Source organism: Xylocopa sonorina, chromosome 4, assembly GCF_050948175.1.
Source record: "Xylocopa sonorina isolate GNS202 chromosome 4, iyXylSono1_principal, whole genome shotgun sequence".
NCBI lineage: Eukaryota > Metazoa > Arthropoda > Insecta > Hymenoptera > Apidae > Xylocopa > Xylocopa sonorina.
The window spans coordinates 14,514,990-14,533,494 of NC_135196.1; the positions used below are offsets into that span (position 1 = coordinate 14,514,990).

Consider the following 18,505-nt stretch of genomic DNA (forward strand, 5'->3'; position numbering starts at 1 on the left):
TTGTGAACAAAATGTTTGCCAAATAAATAATGTTAATGAAATATATTTCTTTGGATTAACATTAATCTATAATATAAACATAGAATGGAGTTTTCTTAATCATGTAATAAGCATTAGCATATTTACAAAGTACGAACAGTTTTGTGTGAATTTATTTAAGCATATTATTTTTATTTTTTTATAATGAGAAATGCAAAGAAGTATTGCATAGTCTTTGAAACAATATATATTTCTTTAACATTAAAATTATTACAAGTCAGTACTTCCTATTATATAACTAATTATAAATATTATTTTATAATTTAATCTTTAAAATGAACAACAAAGTTTGTTTGATGGTTTTTTCAATACTGCTCGAATTGCTTCAGCAAAAACTTCTTCTAAATTTTCACATTTTAATGCGGAACATTCAACATATTTATAAGCTTTCACTCTTTTTTTCATCTTTTTACAATCTTTAAGCGTAATTGTATCCACATTTTCTGCACCTCTAAGATCCCCTTTAGTACCTATCGATAAAGTAGAGAAAGATTTAGAAATTGTAATTCAATATTTTATAAAATATTGACTTTTGAAATTTTCTTTAATTAATAAAAGAGGATAAGGGGATTTTCGAGAGTTAGTGATTGTGTCTTAGAGACAGCTTATGCAACATGCAGGTATAGAATAGCACAATAATAATGTTTCCTCTGAGTTATATTAATTAATAATAATTAAAGACACTTACCAACAAGAACTATAGGTGTGTTCGGACAGTGATGTTTAATTTCTGGTTGCCACTTGTTTGCAACATTTTCATAAGAAGTTCGAGAATTCACTGAAAAGCAGATCAAGAAGCAATCAGTCTGAAAATGAAATTAAACAGCAAATTGTTATAATTCTTATGTTTGTTATAAATTCCATTAGTGTACAATACATAGACGAAATAATATTAATTAATAGATCTACATACATTTGGGTAGGATAAAGGCCTGATTCGTTCATAGTCTTCCTGACCAGCAGTGTCCCACAAAGTCATATCATATTTTTGTCCATCTATACATATTGTTCCTGCATAGTTATCGAAACTAAGGACAAATTATAAGTATTATTATTTGTTTTGAAATTTACATTTAAAATGTAACAATAAATTCTGTTTCTATACTTTACTTATGTATGTAAGAAGTGATCAATACATTTTTAATATTACACTTACACAGTAGGTACATACTCTGAAGGGAATTCGTTTGTCGTGTATGTGATAAGCATACATGTTTTCCCGACAGTACCATCGCCAATAGTTGTAATTTTGATTGGCCTATGTCGCGAAGTTATTTTTTTACTATCTGAAAAGTAAAAAACCTATTTTATTCATTTTTTACGGTAGTAGTTTTTGGGTCATTTAAAAAAAGTCATAAAATTATATTCAAAAATCTATTTTATGCCACTTTAAATATAGTGAAACTTTCAATCTTGTTTATGGGTGGAAAAAGATTAAATACTACAGATTTTTAAGAAAAAATAAAACGATCGTTGCGTTATTTTGATGCCTTTTCTGTTGAAAAAAGTAAGCACCGCATCCGGTAAGCGAGTACCAAGGCTATCCTTACTGGTGCTTGCTGTACTGCATATCAATTGGAACTGTAAGTTGCTACGTTTTTAACATTTCAGTATAAAGCCTACTATTATACCTATCAATTAAAAATTAAACTTTCTTAGTTCAATATATAATATAATATATAAAACAATATATAAAAATATATAAAATATCATAAAAATTCAAGATCTGTGTTATTTATAATTCTATGAATTACAATGAAGTATGAACTTTTTTAATTTAATTACGTAACATACCGACTTTCATTGTTAAAACGCAAGTGCATCATAAATAAATGATAAACGAATCGAAGTAAATATAATATAAGTAAAGTAGACCATCAGTATTGAAAGAGAGCGAGAGAGAGAGATTAATATTATTTTTATAAAATCATGTCTAGATTGTAGATTGTGCTATTCTATAACGCATCCTCTAGATCACGTATGCTATGATCGTAAGTTTTTAAACTGCATTTATATTGAATCAATGTCATTTTTTTTTCTTCACTCCGTATATTTCCATGATAATTCCTTCGGTTTCCTTTATTACCTTGCCGCTAATTATATCAATAATTCTAATAATAAAAATTAAAATATACTAATCCTTAGTAACTTGTACATATTCTTTTCGAATCAAAATATATGAATTATTTTCGATATAAAATTATTTCAAACTTAAATGACCTCTATCATGTGGTATTTACCCGTATTGTTATTGCACATCGTGTACTAAGAGAAATCCAATACCCACGAATCCAATGCAGTTTGTTCCCCAGCTTCCCACTCAATTTAGCGGCGTCTCTTATCAGTAATTAGCGTCGCAGTTATCTGTTTGTCATCCGGCCGTTTTCCATTATCCGCTACATTATTTGGCTGTAGACAAACGAGACAGAGAGAGAGATTGATAGCTGTACGGCGATAGTTCGTATCAACGAGAGCGATTGATATGCGTGCGTTGATCTAAGATGCGTTGCTTCTAAAAAAAAAAAAGTAGTATGTATGATTGTAATGAAATTTTTGAACATCATGACTGAACATCATGATAAATGAACGATGTTATGCAAACGAGATCTTAATTACACGATAACGTTACGAAGACACAATTAGGAATATTCTCTTCTAAAATATAAAGCGTATAGAATAAGATAGACAGAGTCGGTATGTTATAATGGGCGACGTCTAATAATAATTTGAAGTAACATTAATCACTGTTCGTATCAATGTGGTCAAGACGGTGACCACAAAATACTTTCCGTGTGATTCACTACATCACGACAGTGCACAATTGTTTGATGGAAACGGTGGGATTGTGTTTCCTAATTTACGAAACTAGTTGACCCCCTGAGATCATCACACTTTCCTGTCGTACACGCTGCACTCGCTTTTTGGAGAGAACAGAAAATTGTCGCAACTTTGATCTTGGTAATAAATTTATTTATCAGCTTTACTATTAGCTAGGATTATTGTCTCGTCGCACGAGCAAACGTACGATAAACTGTAACGTAAAAATGATATTAGTTTCAAAAGATTAGCATCGATGAGAATCGACGAACGAATGATACCAAAGAGAAATTTGAAAACATATTTAAATCGTTCAAGATTATCGTTGTGCAACGAAAACTAAGAATAATTGTATAAAGTGGTTGGCTTTGTACGATAGAAGTGAGGAACAGGTCGATGATACGCGAAATATGAGAAAATTACAGCGATAGAAAAAGGTGGGTAGTACGCGTAGGTAGATCGAGGGTGTGCCTTCGCAGAGAGTATTAAATAATTCTAACCACGCCCTTCCTTCCGCATTCCGTCTTTCTTTCTATTAAATTTTGGGAACAATGAACAATGGAAGCTCATCCCGTCAGAAACTTGATAAGTAAATAAGCCGTTTTGCTTATTTCAATGTTATTTTACAACGATTAATGTCATAACCGCCAGGACGCTAAAACAAAGAATGCATTTTTAATTGCTTGACGCACTGCTGCGAGTTGCGCGAACACGACTGTCATCTCAGTCATTGCGTATGTGACAATTGCAATAGCAACTACACACAGTGCGCTATATCTATTGTGTACCTATAAAAGACAACACCGAGGTCTACTCTTATAGCGTACGTAGAAGGAGAGTGTCCTTCTTGAGCATCGTTCTTACGAGGTTCAACGTTTCGCTTTAAATTACTTGAAATTTCAGTCTACACGGAGAACGCGTGTATTTATAATTTTATTATTCGACAACGGTTAAGCTTCGCATAAAAATGGACAATACATCTAAAAAAATAGATATAGATAGATATTAAATTAAGATTGCAAAGTTGTTATTATCTAAAGCAAACGATGCAGAATTTTTACACTCACCTAATGTTTACTTTCTTTCCCGCGCAATAAGCCAGGACTTTTATACGAATAGCTTGCAGATACGCGAATAAAGTAGCGATGACATAACTCGAGTGCTGGTGAATTTATGTGTTTGTGTTAGGCCTTTGAGGATCGCGTGATTAAAAACTGTACGCGACACATTATTTTCTACGCGATTCGATCGACAACGCTACACTCTTGCTTATGTAAAAAAGTGTAGTTTACACGTTCAGAGTTTCCTAGGATGTTACGTATCGAAAGCAGATCCTTACTTTGCGAATATCTTTTACTCCTCGATTCTCTGTTCGACGAACGAATTTCGACGCTCGATGAGATTTCACAACTTGAAAACTGTAACATAATTGTAATTGTTATCAGCATAAGAATTGCGTGAAACGATATATATACATATATGTATCGAGGAAAACCCGAAATGATCAGGATCACTGTTCCAATTCCTTGTATTCTCAGCATATTATCAGTTCCTGGCAAGCTATCAAACCTCATCCTGTTAAATACCCACGCAATGTTTATACGTTTCCTAGTTACTGTAAATTTCAACTAATATTCTTACAATATTTTTCATCGAAAGTGTACCATTATATAAATAATTCCTCTCTCTCTTTCTCTCAAGATGTCGATGATATATAAGTCGTTAATTTCTCGTGCTGATACAATGCGATAACGTTATCAAAGTGTGATCATTCATGTTTCGTCATCATCGGTAAAACTGTATCGAGACCTCGTGATTACCTTAAACGAAAATTGAAAAATCTTTCGTGACAAGCTATACCTTCTTAAAGTATCCAGTCAATTGTTTATGCAAAGATATATCGATCAACCATCGGATCGCATTCAAGATAGATTCACAGAGTAAGGACCCAAGGCGCAGCATTAAGTCCCACGAACCTCGAATCTCGATTTGGAACAAATTAAACGTTAGACATTGAAAAATGTATTCCTTGCGTGAAAAGCGTCACTCGCGAACTTAAAAATCGTGTCTCGCATCGACTGTCAGCCTCGATACCTGCAGGGAGGATCGAACAGGTTGTCGTTCGACGATCGTACAAAACGCAACGTTAAAAGTGTCACCAGTGATTCATCCGTTAGAGTCAGAGTTATTTCGTTGAGAATATTCAACCGTGGTACGATCAAGGTACATACGTGTCCGTGGCGAATGATCGATGTGTCCGAATCGATTGCCTCCTCGTTGCTCGATTTTTTTTTTTTTTTTTTTTTTACCCACTCGAGCTGATTGAAATTCTCTTCGATACTTATCGCGACGGGCGTAACGGGAAAAGCTGCGTGGACACGCTTCGCGCGGCGACCGCTCGACGACTACGAAACAATATACCGGAGCGTTTTAAACGTTCACTGAAACGTCAATTACGCGCTCCACGCGCCATTAGGTAGATAAAGATTCGTGTACAGAGTGTCTGATAAATCGTACCTCGATCGAGATGGAAATTAATGGAATTAAACGAGAATCGATGCGTTTCTCGATTGCTACCTTAACTCCTTGCAGCGTATCGTTTTGCAATCGATTGTATTAATTGCAACAGGTCTCGATCGAATGGTAACGTAGGAAGGACGTAAGAAATAACGTGGAAATAATAAATAAATAAATAGTATTAAAATAACGTAGAATAACGTAGAATTATACTTTGTTAAAGATAATAAAAATTTATAGATTTCTGTAAAAGCCTGTACGTGGATTTACATTGCCACTCGAGTTGTTAATTTTGCGTAGGTAAGCGTTAAGAATTTTTTTTAACGAATACAAAACTCGTTTCTATTATTGTTTACTGTATAACGATTAGTCGAAATAGTGTTTAAATTAAAATTCTGTGTCGCGCGTTTCCCATTTTTAGAACGACGCATAGTTTGAAATTTATAAATGGTACTCGCCCAATGACGCAGACGCTTTAATTAAATGATCGTCGAAGGGAACGTTATTCGATTGTTCGACAAGTTTGGTACAAGCGATTTGCATCGTTTCGATAATTATTTTGTGGCTTTTCAGCGTTAACGACGATGCAATTTTTATGTTAGCGGCTGTAAAAAGAAAATAATGGAAATTCATCGGCGAAAAGAAATTTAAATGGTTGAAATGGAACGACCAATGGCGGCTACAACAAAGTAATCGTTGTAATTCTGTATGTAATCACACGTAAGTGTAATAGTGTGCTTTTTTCTCAGTAGAGAACGCAGCAATATAACTTTGTAACGTACGATCATAGATTTAAAATCCAATAAGCATTTCTCTGCGCATTACCGCTTGTGGATAAAGGAAATATTCTGTTGCAGAGGCATCGAAGAATAACTGGAGTCTATGGAAGAAATGGCAGACAATTGCGAAAACTTTAATAATCGAATAGATGAAATTAATCATTTAATCGAGAAAGTAATAAGTATTTTGAATATGTTCACATTTTCTATTCTTTCTAATGTTTTACACGCGTATACACATGTAATTAAGAAATTCATAAGAAGAAACTCGCTTTGTTTTTCAATAGCTCATGAAGTTGAAGGAAAGCATCAACAAATACAAGAAAATAAGGAATTTCTGGAACTTACGGTTTTTTAGCTTATCAATGGTCATCTGGACAGACCAAGTGAAATACGAAGAGTTGCAGAAGACTGAAGCCAATTGTAGAATTATTATTTGCACGGCTATAAAACTGATCAAATTCAAAGAACATAAATTGAAGAATTTTATAGGGAAAAGGAAATCGTACTTCTTAGAACAATGGTAGTTTCTCTCTCCTTAATTTCGTTATAATTTGTAATGTTTTTGCAACGGTAAACACATAATTGCGATGATAAAAGTTTAAACGATCTCTTCGTTATTGATAACATTTTTTTTACAACTTTTTAGCGGTCAGCTTCATGTAAAGGGATCGAAATACGCGGATAATTTCTGGCGTGCACAAACCGAATACGTACGTTTCATTATATATATTTTTTAAATTGTGAATGTATGTGTGCTGATAATGCGAATAATTTGTAAATACTAATCGATATCTTTGTGATAGTCAAGTGAAAGTTTATCGAAAGATATTAAGCGGTACCAGGAGGAATATAAGAAAACACACGACGAACTGCCAACACTTACAAATAAATTAACAAACTTAGAAATACTCTGCGGTTTGAACAACCCTTATAAAGAGACTGAAGAAGTATTGAAAATGAATACCGTTCTGACGAGTATAAAGTAAGCGTATTCAATTGTGAACAGAAATTATTTCAATTCATTTTTTATAGTTGTACCGATTAAATCATGCTTTTAATAATTAATCGACTTACATATTACACGTGAACAGGGAGAACGAAAATAATAAATTATTCAAGATTATGTCTACGTTAAAAATACTGGAAAAATTGAAAGAGGAAATACAACAGAAGAAGAAAGCACTAAATTCTATTCAGGCTAAAAAATTCATCATTCAACATCAAAATGTATTTAAATACAAAAATTAACACTGCATTTTACTTTATTATAAAACAAAGATTATAGTTTACAAGTATAATGCAATTACAAGTTACAAGACCATTATAAATTCAAGTATTTGTTCAGTAGAAATCTAAAAAGAAAAAAGATAAGTTAAGAGATAAACATTTGTTTTTCTACGTTCGTACGTGTACTTATATTATCCTCCAGATCGTTGTTGGTAATATTAATACAATTATTAACGACAATAGAGTGAACGCTGCATGAAATTAAAATCTTTGCACAGGCAGAGATGTGTACGAATTGTATGTTATGGAAAACAGGTACAAGTCGACTTTATATTAACGGAAACTGTTCCCGCGTGAATTACAGTAGAAAGCGCCAACCGACAGCGAGCATTGGTTAGAAAATTGAATTTATCAAAAGCCGGTGTACTGCGTTGTTTCGAGATTCTTTTCAGGAGGATTCATTATACTTTCGAATTGGTGATACACGGAATTTTTAGAGATAAATCGGCATGGAACTCACGGATGACAATTTGCTTACACTTAGTGAATATCTAAAGCATACACTTAGCCCAGACGTGAATGTTAGACGACCAGGTGAATATAACCTCTGTTAATTAAGTGTTTTTGCTTGGAAATTTATTTAATCTTTTATATAATCACGAGCGTGTACGTATTATTATTTAGAAATTATTGGTGTTCGAGCGTTTCGTTGAATGGATCATAATGCGATTTCCACTTTGTTAGATTCGATTTTAGAGAAAATTTGACGTGTCAGTATCAACAAGTACTTTACTCGATTTTTTCGCCAGTCGTTTAAGGACTTTAAACGTATATAAATGTACCGATTGGATATGCGGAAAAAGTCAAGAGATGCTCGCAAATTTTTTCCCTCAAGTTCTTTTTATACAGTCGACTGTAAAATAATAAATAAAATTGTCTTTTTTTTATGCTTCAGCTGAAAAGTTCTTAGAATCAGTTGAAGTAAATCAAAACTATCCGTTACTTCTTTTACATCTTGTGGATAAATCTGAAATCAACATAACGATAAGAATCGCCGGTGCAGTTGCATTTAAAAATTATGTGAAACGTAATTGGAAAGTGGTAATTATTTATATTACTTTATAATTATCGTTGTTGCTGTCGTTACATCCATTCTAATGTGTTGCATTTTATGCGTAGGAAGAAGATTCTATAGATCGCATACACGCACAAGATAGAGAAGCTATAAAAAAGTTAATTGTTAATTTAATGTTACATTCTCCTGATTCTATTCAAAAGCAATTGTCCGATGCCGTTTCAATAGTTGGAAAGTATGATTTTCCAAATAAATGGCCAGAGCTCATAGACCAAATGGTCGAAAAATTTAATACAGGTGATTTTCATGTCATCAATGGTGTCTTACATACAGCGCATTCGCTATTTAAGAGATACAGATACGAATTCAAGAGCCAGAGCCTATGGACTGAAATTAAATTTGTATTGGATAGATTTGCTAAGCCTTTGACGGACCTGTTTGTCGTAAGAATTTTATTCTATATTTTACTACTCGAATACAGTTTGTCATGGTTGCCTCTTACATTGTTTTTTGTTTAATTTTAGGCTACAATGAATTTAGCACAAGTACACGCAAACAATGTAGATGCGTTAAAAGTTATATACAGTTCTTTGGTGATTTTATCCAAAGTGTTTTATTCACTTAATTTCCAAGTAAGAAAAAGATGTAGTGTGCGCAAGATAGCAATAACTTTAATATTCTTTATCAGAGCTATATATATTTTACTTTTAGGATCTACCAGAATTTTTTGAAGACAACATGGCTGTGTGGATGAGGAATTTTCATATTTTGTTAAACACTGATGTTCCTTCTCTACGATCCACTGTATTATTACATATAAATTTATTATATCTTCTTCTATATGTATGTATGTATTGCAACGTTTGATGTCTGTATAGGATGAAGAAGAAGCAGGAATAATTGAGCAGCTAAAATCACAAGTCTGCGACAATATTGGTCTTTATGCTCAGAAATATGATGAAGAGTTTCAACCATATTTGCCTGACTTTGTAACTGCTGTGTGGAATTTGCTAACATCTACGGGACAGCAACCGAAATATGATGCTGTATGTAAATTTTTTACGTATTGTGTATTATAAAATTTACATTAATAATTTTGTGTATTTTTTCCAGTTAGTTTCGAATGCTTTGCAATTTTTAGCAACAGTGGCTGATCGTGCCCAATATAGAAGTTTGTTTGAGAATCCAACTACATTGAGTAGTATCTGCGAGAAAGTTATAATTCCCAATATGGAATTTAGAGGTATTCATTAGAATTAGTAAGCCTTAAAGTATGCACTTCATATCTATATAAATTAGTAATAAACAAAATTACTGTATAATAGAATCGGATAATGAATTATTTGAGGATAATCCCGAGGAATATATCAGACGGGATATTGAGGGCAGCGATGTCGATACAAGAAGACGCGCTGCTTGTGATTTAGTTAAAGTGCTTTCCAAGTATTTTGAAGCGAAGATAATGGAAATTTTCGGTGCTTACATACAAGTAGGTGAATAAAAACGTATAAATAAATTCAACGTACATACCACTACATCTGTTATTCATTGTTAGGTGATGTTACAAAATTACGCTGATAAACCAGCTGAAAATTGGCGGAGTAAAGATGCTGCAATTTATCTAGTCACCAGTAGTGCAAGCAAAGGTCAGACGCAGAAACGTGGTGTAACAAGAAGTAGTGAGCTTGTTCCATTACCACAATTTGCAATGCAACACATTCAACCAGAGTTACTCAAACCAAATGGTACGTGATATTACGATAGTTAAATAAAACTTATTCTTTAAATTTTCGTAAGGTATTTTAATTAGATGATTTGTTTTATGCGCTATGTTCCAGTCAATGAATTTCCTGTGCTTAAAGCTGATGCGATTAAATTTATAATGACATTCAGATCAGTATTGCCAAGAGAAATGATAATAGGTAGTCTGCCTCAACTGATTAGGCATTTAAGTGCTTCGAATATTGTTGTTCACACATATACTGCTTGTGCGATTGAAAAGATACTTGCGATGAAAGGACCTGATAATCGTACGCCTTTGTAAGAAAATAACGTCTTATCTAATACAACTATTCATTGATTCAGTATATATATTCATCTTAATTGTATTATTTTATTTACAGAGTTAAAGGAACTGACTTATCACCACTGACAGCAGATTTATTAAAAGGTCTATTTAACTGCTTAAGTATACCTGGCTCGGAAGAAAACGAATACGTAATGAAAGCTATTATGAGAAGTTTTGGTACTTTGCAAGAAGTAATTGTACCATTTTTAGCAGATCTTTTGCCAAAACTCACGGAAAAGCTTGCCATGGTATCTAAGAATCCAAGTCGTCCCAACTTCAACCACTATCTCTTTGAAACGTTTGCCTTATCAATTAAGTAAGTACTACAGTTTTGAGTTAACAAATTTTTCCAGTTTGGTTTTCACAATTAAAAATAAGTTTCATATTTCTCTTGTAACATTTAAATTAAGTATTATGGATTTATCATTATACAACTATTAATCTTATTTTCAACTACATACGTGTTTAATATATCAGCCATATTTATGTAGATAGCGTAACAGAAGGCATACTCTGTATAAGAATTAAATGGGATGCAGAGATATTGGGTAACAAAATTAAATATGTAATTTCAGGATCGTTTGTAAAACACATAAAGTTGCAGTATCATCGTTTGAGGAAGCACTGTTTCCAATTTTCCAAGAAATTTTACAGCAAGACGTTTTAGGTAAGACATTTCATTTGATAATTGATTACTATCTTTTTACTCGATATTATTCGTTTCAGAATTTCTACCGTACGTTTTTCAAATCCTTGCGTTACTGCTGGAATTACGAACAACTCAAGATATGCCGGAAGCATATTTGGCCTTATTCCCTTGTCTGTTATCATCGGTGTTATTCGAACGTCAAGCAAATATTCATCCATTAAATCGGTTATTAAGAGCTTTCATTAGTCACGGTGCATACCACATAGTTGCACAAGACAAAACAAATGGTTTGTTGGGTGTATTTCAGAAATTGATTGCTTCGAAGGCTAACGATCACGAAGGTTTCTTGTTGCTTCAAAGTATTATTGAATATTTTGAACCGTAAGTTTCCTCATAAAAATTAATTTCACATTATCCCTTCCTAATGTAGTGACTGATAAAATTGTAATATTTTCAGGAATGTACTAGAGCCCTACATGAAGCAAATCTTTGTATTGCTATTTCAAAGACTTACATCGTCGAAAACGACGAAATTCGTAAAGGGTCTAATCGTATTTTTCGCATATTATATCATTAAATACGGTGCAAATAGTTTAGTTACAATTATAGATCAAATACAGAATCGGTAAGTTACTCGTTTATTAACCCTTTAAGTTTTAACGATTATAGCTTCTTTGCTGCTCAAAAGATTAAAAAACTATGATTACAAAACACGGTTAAAACTAGTTAACACTTAATAATAATTTTATTTGCAGAATGTTTGGTATGGTCGTAGAACGTGTCTTAATAACAGATTTGCAAAAGGTTTCGGGTGATATCGAACGGAAAGTAGCTGCAGTCGGAATTTCGAATTTATTAATCGATTGTTCGGCAATGCTAGAGAGACCATACAATGCGTATTATCCTCCTTTATTAGCAACATTAGTAGAATTCTTTGAATTACCACAGGATCAGACTTCGTTACCAGAAGATATATTTCCAGAAACCGAGGATGCACCTGGATATCAAGTAGGATACAGTCAACTGCTTTGTGCAAAAAATCCCCCCAAGAACCCCTTAGAAGGTACGATAATAAAATTTTTATTTGTCCACGGTATGCTTCATTTATTTTTTACATAATTGCGTGTCTTATCAGAGATCTTAGAGAATGATATTAAAGCAAAATGTTTAATATGTTGTATTGTAACAAAACAGCTACCGGCGATGTGCGTTTGCATTTAGCTCAAGGATTAGCAAGACTATCACCGAGACAGTTACTTAATATTCTCGACCAAATACCAGAACCAAACGCAAATCATCTAAGGAGCTACCTTCAAACGGTTGGTGTTACTGTTGCATAATACGAACTAGACGTCCGAGATAGATTAAAAATTCATCTGATTGCTCGGAAAATAAACAACATTGAACTGAATAAACTGTAACAAAGAGGCGAAAGCAAAGTTGTTTTTCCGGTACTTGTGTTGGACACATCTACGAGACTGAACAAATTGTATCGTTTATCCGTTGTATTATCGAATACTTCAACAATTATTTTTATTTTACGTATTGTCGGTTCGGAGTCTGTGACTCTAAGAATCATTAAAAAGTGAAAAATATGCAAACGCTATGGCACAAGAGTCATAAAAATAATCAGCCGTGTGTTATTTATGCGTGAAACATTCCTGAGGAATTATTTCAATGAATTCACATTTTGTACAGTAACAAAGGACGATGAACGAACGTTTCATTCTCTTTTTTTTTCTTGATTCGGTTGTTCCCTTATTTAATAAATACGTGAATCTCTAATCAAGTTGCAGTGTTGTATAATGGCCTGAGTAAATTAATTGTTGAATACGTTTTAAATTTAGACGTTTATGCCTACTACCTTTGTAATAATTGTTGAACAAAAATTTTAATCGTATTTTGTATTTTAAATGAGCTTGTTCTGTTTCGAACCCGTCCTCTTCTCCCTCCATTGCAATCTTAAGGAGGGAAACCTGTAAGACTTTTACAAGCAACATACCTCTAACATTGTAATGTACATGTAGGAATTGTAAAGTTGGAATCATGATATTGCTACTTTGTCTTAACGAAAATGGAACTATTTCATATTTCTCTAAGAATATTATGAACGTACTATTTACAAAATTTTCTAATAAAATGATAAGCATAGAATTTTTTTTTTATATTATAAGTATATCATTAGTTTAGTCCATTTATTTATACTTAACAATAACGATAATAAGATAATAGAGAATATGAAATTTATTTAAATTGCAATTTTAGATTCTTGCATAGATCTCTCCTTCTTTTGAAACAAGTTGTTTCTAAACACAGAAAATTTTCCATGTTATTCTATATTTGTTTGAAAGCTTAAGCACACATACTTTGCATACAAAATACGAATGCATGTATGCATACATAAAGATAAAGGTATCAGGAGAAATTTTAATGGCTTGTATTTCACTGGTCACTTAATCTCTTTCGAAGAGCCAGTATTTTTCGAAAATATGTAAACTACCCACCGACAACTAAACAAAATACTAATGGGTCGAAAACGTAATTACCTTACGAGTTAGAATGGAACGAGTTCTTTTCTTTGCTTTACATTGTCTGTTTATTAATTGAACCTAACCTAACCTAACCTAACCCAAATTTACCGGTTAATATTTTTATACCCACAATTTTGGTAATAAAATTAAACCGGCTAAAAATTGATTCGAATGCTGGCCATTTAATTCGTTGCCAATTTGAATCGTGCAATCAATCCGTGCGAGAGTTCGATAGAAAATGAAAAGTTCGTTGGATTAACAACCGCAGGAGTGCCACGCAGGAAGGCTACCAATCTGTGTTCAACGTTTATTATCAATGACGTGTATCATGGCAGTATAGTGTCCGATGTTTTTCACGTAGCACTTGACATATACTTGTAGTAGACAAATAGGTAGTAAGGACGAGCAACGATACACAATGGCGAGGATAATTTTATTGTGGCTGTTATTTGTTACACGCTCGATATGCGCAACGGCTTTTTACTTGCCGGGTCTGGCGCCCGTGAATTATTGCAAGGATGGGGAAACCTCCGATATGTGTAAAGTATGTGTTAACTATTTCCGAATATTCCGCATTAGTTGGTTATGATCGCATTCAATTACAGCTTTCCTCGTTCCTGTTTCTCGAACGCGGATAATTCATTTTTTATCGTTTATGATACGTACTAGATACGAATCACAGTTTAACCTGTCAGTTATTTTTGACACTACGTTACATTGGCGATCTATTTTCTATAATTACGAGTATGAGTCGCTAGCAATTTGTTGCATGTAATTATAGCACCGATACGGGACTTCGAAAGGTTTTAGTTAATGTTACAATTATTTGCATCACCTTATATAAATGTTATTAGAACATTACAACTTTTTGAAAGCATTGCCCACTGTGTAGATATTGTATCGAAGTTTAATTATCAAATTTATTGTGTAGTTTATTTGTATGTATAATGTTTCGGCTTCTTTTATTAAACGATGTTTGTCATTTTCAGTCTGAAATTAAACTGTATGTAAACCGCTTGAACACAGAGAAATATGTAATACCGTATGAATATCATCAGTAAGTTTTCATGATATATGTATGTATATATATACTTTTTAGTCATGTATATAACGCATCAACAATTAATTTTCCACAGCTTTGATTTTTGTATTTCCGAGGATGAAAGTCAAAGTCCTGTTGAGAACTTAGGACAGGTTGTCTTTGGAGAACGTATAAGGCCATCCCCTTACAAGGTATAGTGCAAAAATAAATCTTCTACTTTATTTAAGGTTTCAGTTACTTTTTCGCGGAAAGAATTATTGAAATTAATTAAACTACAAAAAAGTTGAAATCAAAAGATCCATGTGAACAATTTTACAGCTATCGTTCATGAAAGATGAAAAATGTAATAGATTATGCCAAAAAAGTTATAAAGGTGGAGACAAGGAATCAGAAAAGAAATTAGAGTTTTTGAAGAAAGGAATGGCACTTAATTACCAGCACCATTGGATAGTTGGTAATATCTTAGAAATAAAATGAGTGCAACAACTTAATATTATGTTTAACATTACTATGTTCATACTTTTTTTTTAGATAACATGCCTGTGACATGGTGTTACCAACTAGAGGATGAACGACAATATTGTAGTACTGGTTTTCCAATGGGTTGCTATTCGCGAGAACCAAAATTTCAACTAGACACCTGCAGTATCAATGTAAATTTAAAATAATAGAATTCTTGTATTAAGCATAGAAAAACAGAGTTATTGTTTCTTAAATGTAAAGAATGTGTACATGAGCTAATATTAATAAGGTTTTTTCTCTATTAGGGGGCATATCACAAACCAAAAACCTATTACCTATTTAATCACGTAGATCTTACAATCACCTATCATAGTGGTGCTAAAGAAGAATGGGGATCTACGTTTAAAGAAAATGGTGGACGCATAATATGTAAGAACTTTGAATCTTTTTTGTTCACATTATGTATTATTTATTATCTAAATTATAACACATGCTTACTTTCTTCAACAGCTGTGAAAGTGGTACCCCGTAGTATTAAACACGGTAATACTCATGACTGTGAAGGTAAAGAACCATTAGAAATACCATACGATGCGCTTCCTCTTGGTGAACAATTAGATATCATGTATACATATTCTGTCACATATGTAGTAAGTATTCAAGTTAATGAAATAAATTGACAATTTTTATTTTATAAATATATTAAAAAAATGTGAATACACTTTTAATTTTAGAAAAATGATACAATCAAATGGTCATCTAGATGGGATTATATTTTAGAATCTATGCCGCACACAAATATCCAATGGTTCAGTATTCTTAATTCGTTAATAATTGTTTTATTCCTCTCCGGTATGGTGGCTATGATACTGCTTCGAACATTGCACAAAGATATTGCAAGATACAATCAGGTACACTAAAGGAATGTTGTTAATAATTATTACGCATTTATTCATTTCATTAAGTAATGAATTTGTTATGTTCCAGTTTATTATTTTATTTATGTGTTGCTTAAATCAGCTTATTTTTTCTGTTATTAGCGCGATAGTATTATGTTCTTAACTAACAAGTACATGTAACTTAACATTTGGTTCTGTTTTACATCATAAAACTGTGACGTTCCTGTCTGTGTTGCAATAACGCAGGCCTCCTTCCAGATAGAATCAGGAGAAGACGCACACGAAGAATTTGGCTGGAAATTGGTTCATGGCGACGTATTTCGACCTCCTAGGAAGGGCATGTTATTATCAGTTCTACTTGGATCTGGTGTTCAAGTTTTTTGCATGACACTTGTAACACTTGGTAAGTTCTTAAGTAAATGTGTACATTTACGATTATTTAGTACAATTAATTTATTCTATATTCTGTACTATGAAATGTAAACTTTTAATTTGTATTCCTCAGCATTTGCTTGTTTGGGATTTTTATCCCCTGCAAATAGAGGAGCTTTAATGACGTGTGCTATGGTTTTATACGTGTGCCTTGGAGTTACCGCTGGTTATGTCTCTGCCAGAATATACAAAAGTTTCGGAGGCGAAAAATGGAAATCAAACATGCTGCTTACGTCTATGCTGAGCCCAGGGTAACAACATTATTTGCCTCCTTTAGATAATTCATCTTTTTCTTGTGTGATGATTATATGTGTAAAAATCTTGTTTAATTTTATTAATTATTTACAGAATTGTATTCAGTTTATTCTTTATTATGAATTTAATATTCTGGGCGAATGAAAGTTCAGCTGCAGTACCATTTAGTACCTTAATTGCTCTTCTAGCACTTTGGTTTGGAGTGTCTCTTCCTCTAACATTTATTGGTGCATATTTTGGATTCAGGAAGAGGGTAAATGTTTTAGTCTTTCTACCAACAGAAATACAGTACAAGTTCCTTAACATTTGAAGCATTTTCCATTTCTATCATCTAATCACTTTATTCATAAACGAAAGGTTATATTTTGTGAAAAAAGAGGAAAAAAAAAACAAATATTCAATCTATTTTAGCCTCTGGAGCATCCTGTAAGAACTAATCAAATTCCTAGACAAATACCAGAGCAAAGTTTTTACACTCAACCAATACCTGGGGTAGTAATGGGTGGAGTTCTACCTTTTGGATGTATATTTATACAGTTATTCTTTATACTTAACTCATTGTGGTAAGTATCATGGTGGAAAGTATAATCAGTAATTTTACGTTTATGAATGTTATTTATTTAATTTAGGTTAATAGCTAATTCAATAATTTGTTTGTATTGATAAAAAAAACGTTTTGAAGTTCCAGTGTTTAGAAAATTTTTATTTGAAACTTAAGCCAATTTCTTTCAGGTCGAGTCAAGTATATTACATGTTCGGTTTTCTCTTTTTGGTGTTTGTTATACTCGTAATTACATGTTCAGAAACAACAATTTTGCTTTGCTATTTTCATCTTTGTGCAGAGGTAAACAAATCATTTTTACAATAAATTAAATCCTAAATATAATCCAAAATGTAGATATACATTCGTATTGTTCTTTTTCTGCTCAGGATTATCATTGGTGGTGGCGCAGTTTCCTAACATCTGGATTTACCGCATTTTATTTATTAGTTTACTGTATACACTTTTTCATGACTAAACTGGAGATAGAAGATGCTACATCTACGTTCCTCTATTTTGGTTATACTTGTATTATGGTTTACTTATTCTTCGTTTTAACAGGTAAAACCTTCGTTTATCTTCTGTTAATAGAATTGCAATATTTTATAGTAATAAATTATTATACATTCTGCTTATTGAACAGGATCGATCGGTTTCTTTGCTTGTTTCTGGTTCGTGCGGAAAATCTACAGTGTCGTAAAAGTCGACTAATGTATCAAATGATACCTATCAAAGTAAAATGAACATGGTATGAGTAACTAATAATAAGAATGAATGATAACCGAGATACCAGTCTTGATTTTGAGTAACAAAAACAAAATGTTGACATATGAGCGTTAATATTTTTTTTATGCGCATGTGTCTTATATCAAATTTCTTTCATTTTCATCTTAAACGTCAGGATTTCGTGGTATTAAATATTCCGAATAGTATTTATTATTTATTGCTGCCCAAAAAAACAAAAAAAGATAATAAGTCAGCGATATTTCAAATCTGATGATTTGAGTTTCTACAATATTTTTGTCATATGTAACCAGTGTCATATGTAAAATATCTTCAAAAACTTGTATTTATTTATTATGCAAAATTTCCAAATGTATATTTGCCAAAATTCGTTGTGTATTGTTTTGCTTGTTAAAAGACGTGCACATATATTTATATAAGAGGCC

General features: G+C 32.5%; 4 protein-coding genes across 8 annotated transcripts; 3 read left to right on the plus strand and 1 right to left on the minus strand.

Moving 5' to 3' along the window:
• Positions 1–213: 213 nt before the first annotated feature.
• Positions 214–7,965, minus strand: LOC143422778 (ras-like GTP-binding protein RhoL). Of its 4 annotated transcripts, none has more exons than XM_076893689.1 (6): positions 7,945–7,965; positions 2,280–2,448; positions 1,196–1,325; positions 953–1,067; positions 728–845; positions 214–509 (listed from the first exon to the last, which is right to left on the minus strand). In XM_076893689.1, the coding sequence occupies exons 2-6, from the start codon at positions 2,296–2,298 to the stop codon at positions 310–312; spliced, it is 582 nt and encodes a 193-aa protein (XP_076749804.1). In that variant the 5' UTR covers positions 2,299–2,448; positions 7,945–7,965; the 3' UTR covers positions 214–309. The 4 variants fall into 4 exon arrangements, with proteins under 4 accessions (XP_076749804.1, XP_076749803.1, XP_076749802.1 ...); XM_076893688.1 differs by lacking the exon at positions 7,945–7,965 and adding an exon at positions 3,357–3,379; XM_076893687.1 differs by lacking the exon at positions 7,945–7,965 and adding an exon at positions 2,530–2,554.
• LOC143422678 (uncharacterized) lies at positions 6,247–7,420 on the plus strand (the record flags this gene model as incomplete). The annotated part of the gene is made up of 5 exons (XM_076893481.1): positions 6,247–6,327; positions 6,440–6,675; positions 6,802–6,865; positions 6,959–7,137; positions 7,247–7,420. Coding segments are annotated over 5 exons (717 nt in total), but the record flags the coding sequence as incomplete, so codon positions are not given.
• On the plus strand, positions 7,852–13,088 carry Cse1 (chromosome segregation 1). Its single transcript, XM_076893696.1, has 16 exons — positions 7,852–7,976; positions 8,338–8,483; positions 8,562–8,900; positions 8,982–9,089; positions 9,169–9,261; positions 9,336–9,503; positions 9,571–9,700; positions 9,783–9,946; positions 10,013–10,202; positions 10,296–10,497; positions 10,581–10,841; positions 11,101–11,192; positions 11,252–11,555; positions 11,632–11,799; positions 11,930–12,237; positions 12,369–13,088. Exons 1-16 carry the CDS (start codon positions 7,892–7,894, stop codon positions 12,512–12,514), a joined length of 2,904 nt encoding a protein of 967 aa, XP_076749811.1. The 5' UTR covers positions 7,852–7,891; the 3' UTR covers positions 12,515–13,088.
• Positions 13,089–13,983: 895 nt separating this feature from the next.
• Positions 13,984–18,192, plus strand: Tm9sf2 (transmembrane 9 superfamily protein member 2). Of its 2 annotated transcripts, none has more exons than XM_076893882.1 (15): positions 13,984–14,249; positions 14,695–14,762; positions 14,842–14,938; positions 15,066–15,201; positions 15,279–15,400; positions 15,515–15,638; positions 15,720–15,859; positions 15,944–16,120; positions 16,355–16,511; positions 16,614–16,791; positions 16,889–17,048; positions 17,207–17,358; positions 17,528–17,639; positions 17,726–17,897; positions 17,980–18,192. In XM_076893882.1, the coding sequence occupies exons 1-15, from the start codon at positions 14,124–14,126 to the stop codon at positions 18,045–18,047; spliced, it is 1,989 nt and encodes a 662-aa protein (XP_076749997.1). In that variant the 5' UTR covers positions 13,984–14,123; the 3' UTR covers positions 18,048–18,192. The 2 variants fall into 2 exon arrangements, with proteins under 2 accessions (XP_076749997.1, XP_076749998.1); XM_076893883.1 differs by having other exon boundaries at positions 13,985–14,249; positions 16,367–16,511.
• The last annotated feature ends 313 nt before the right edge of the window (positions 18,193–18,505 follow it).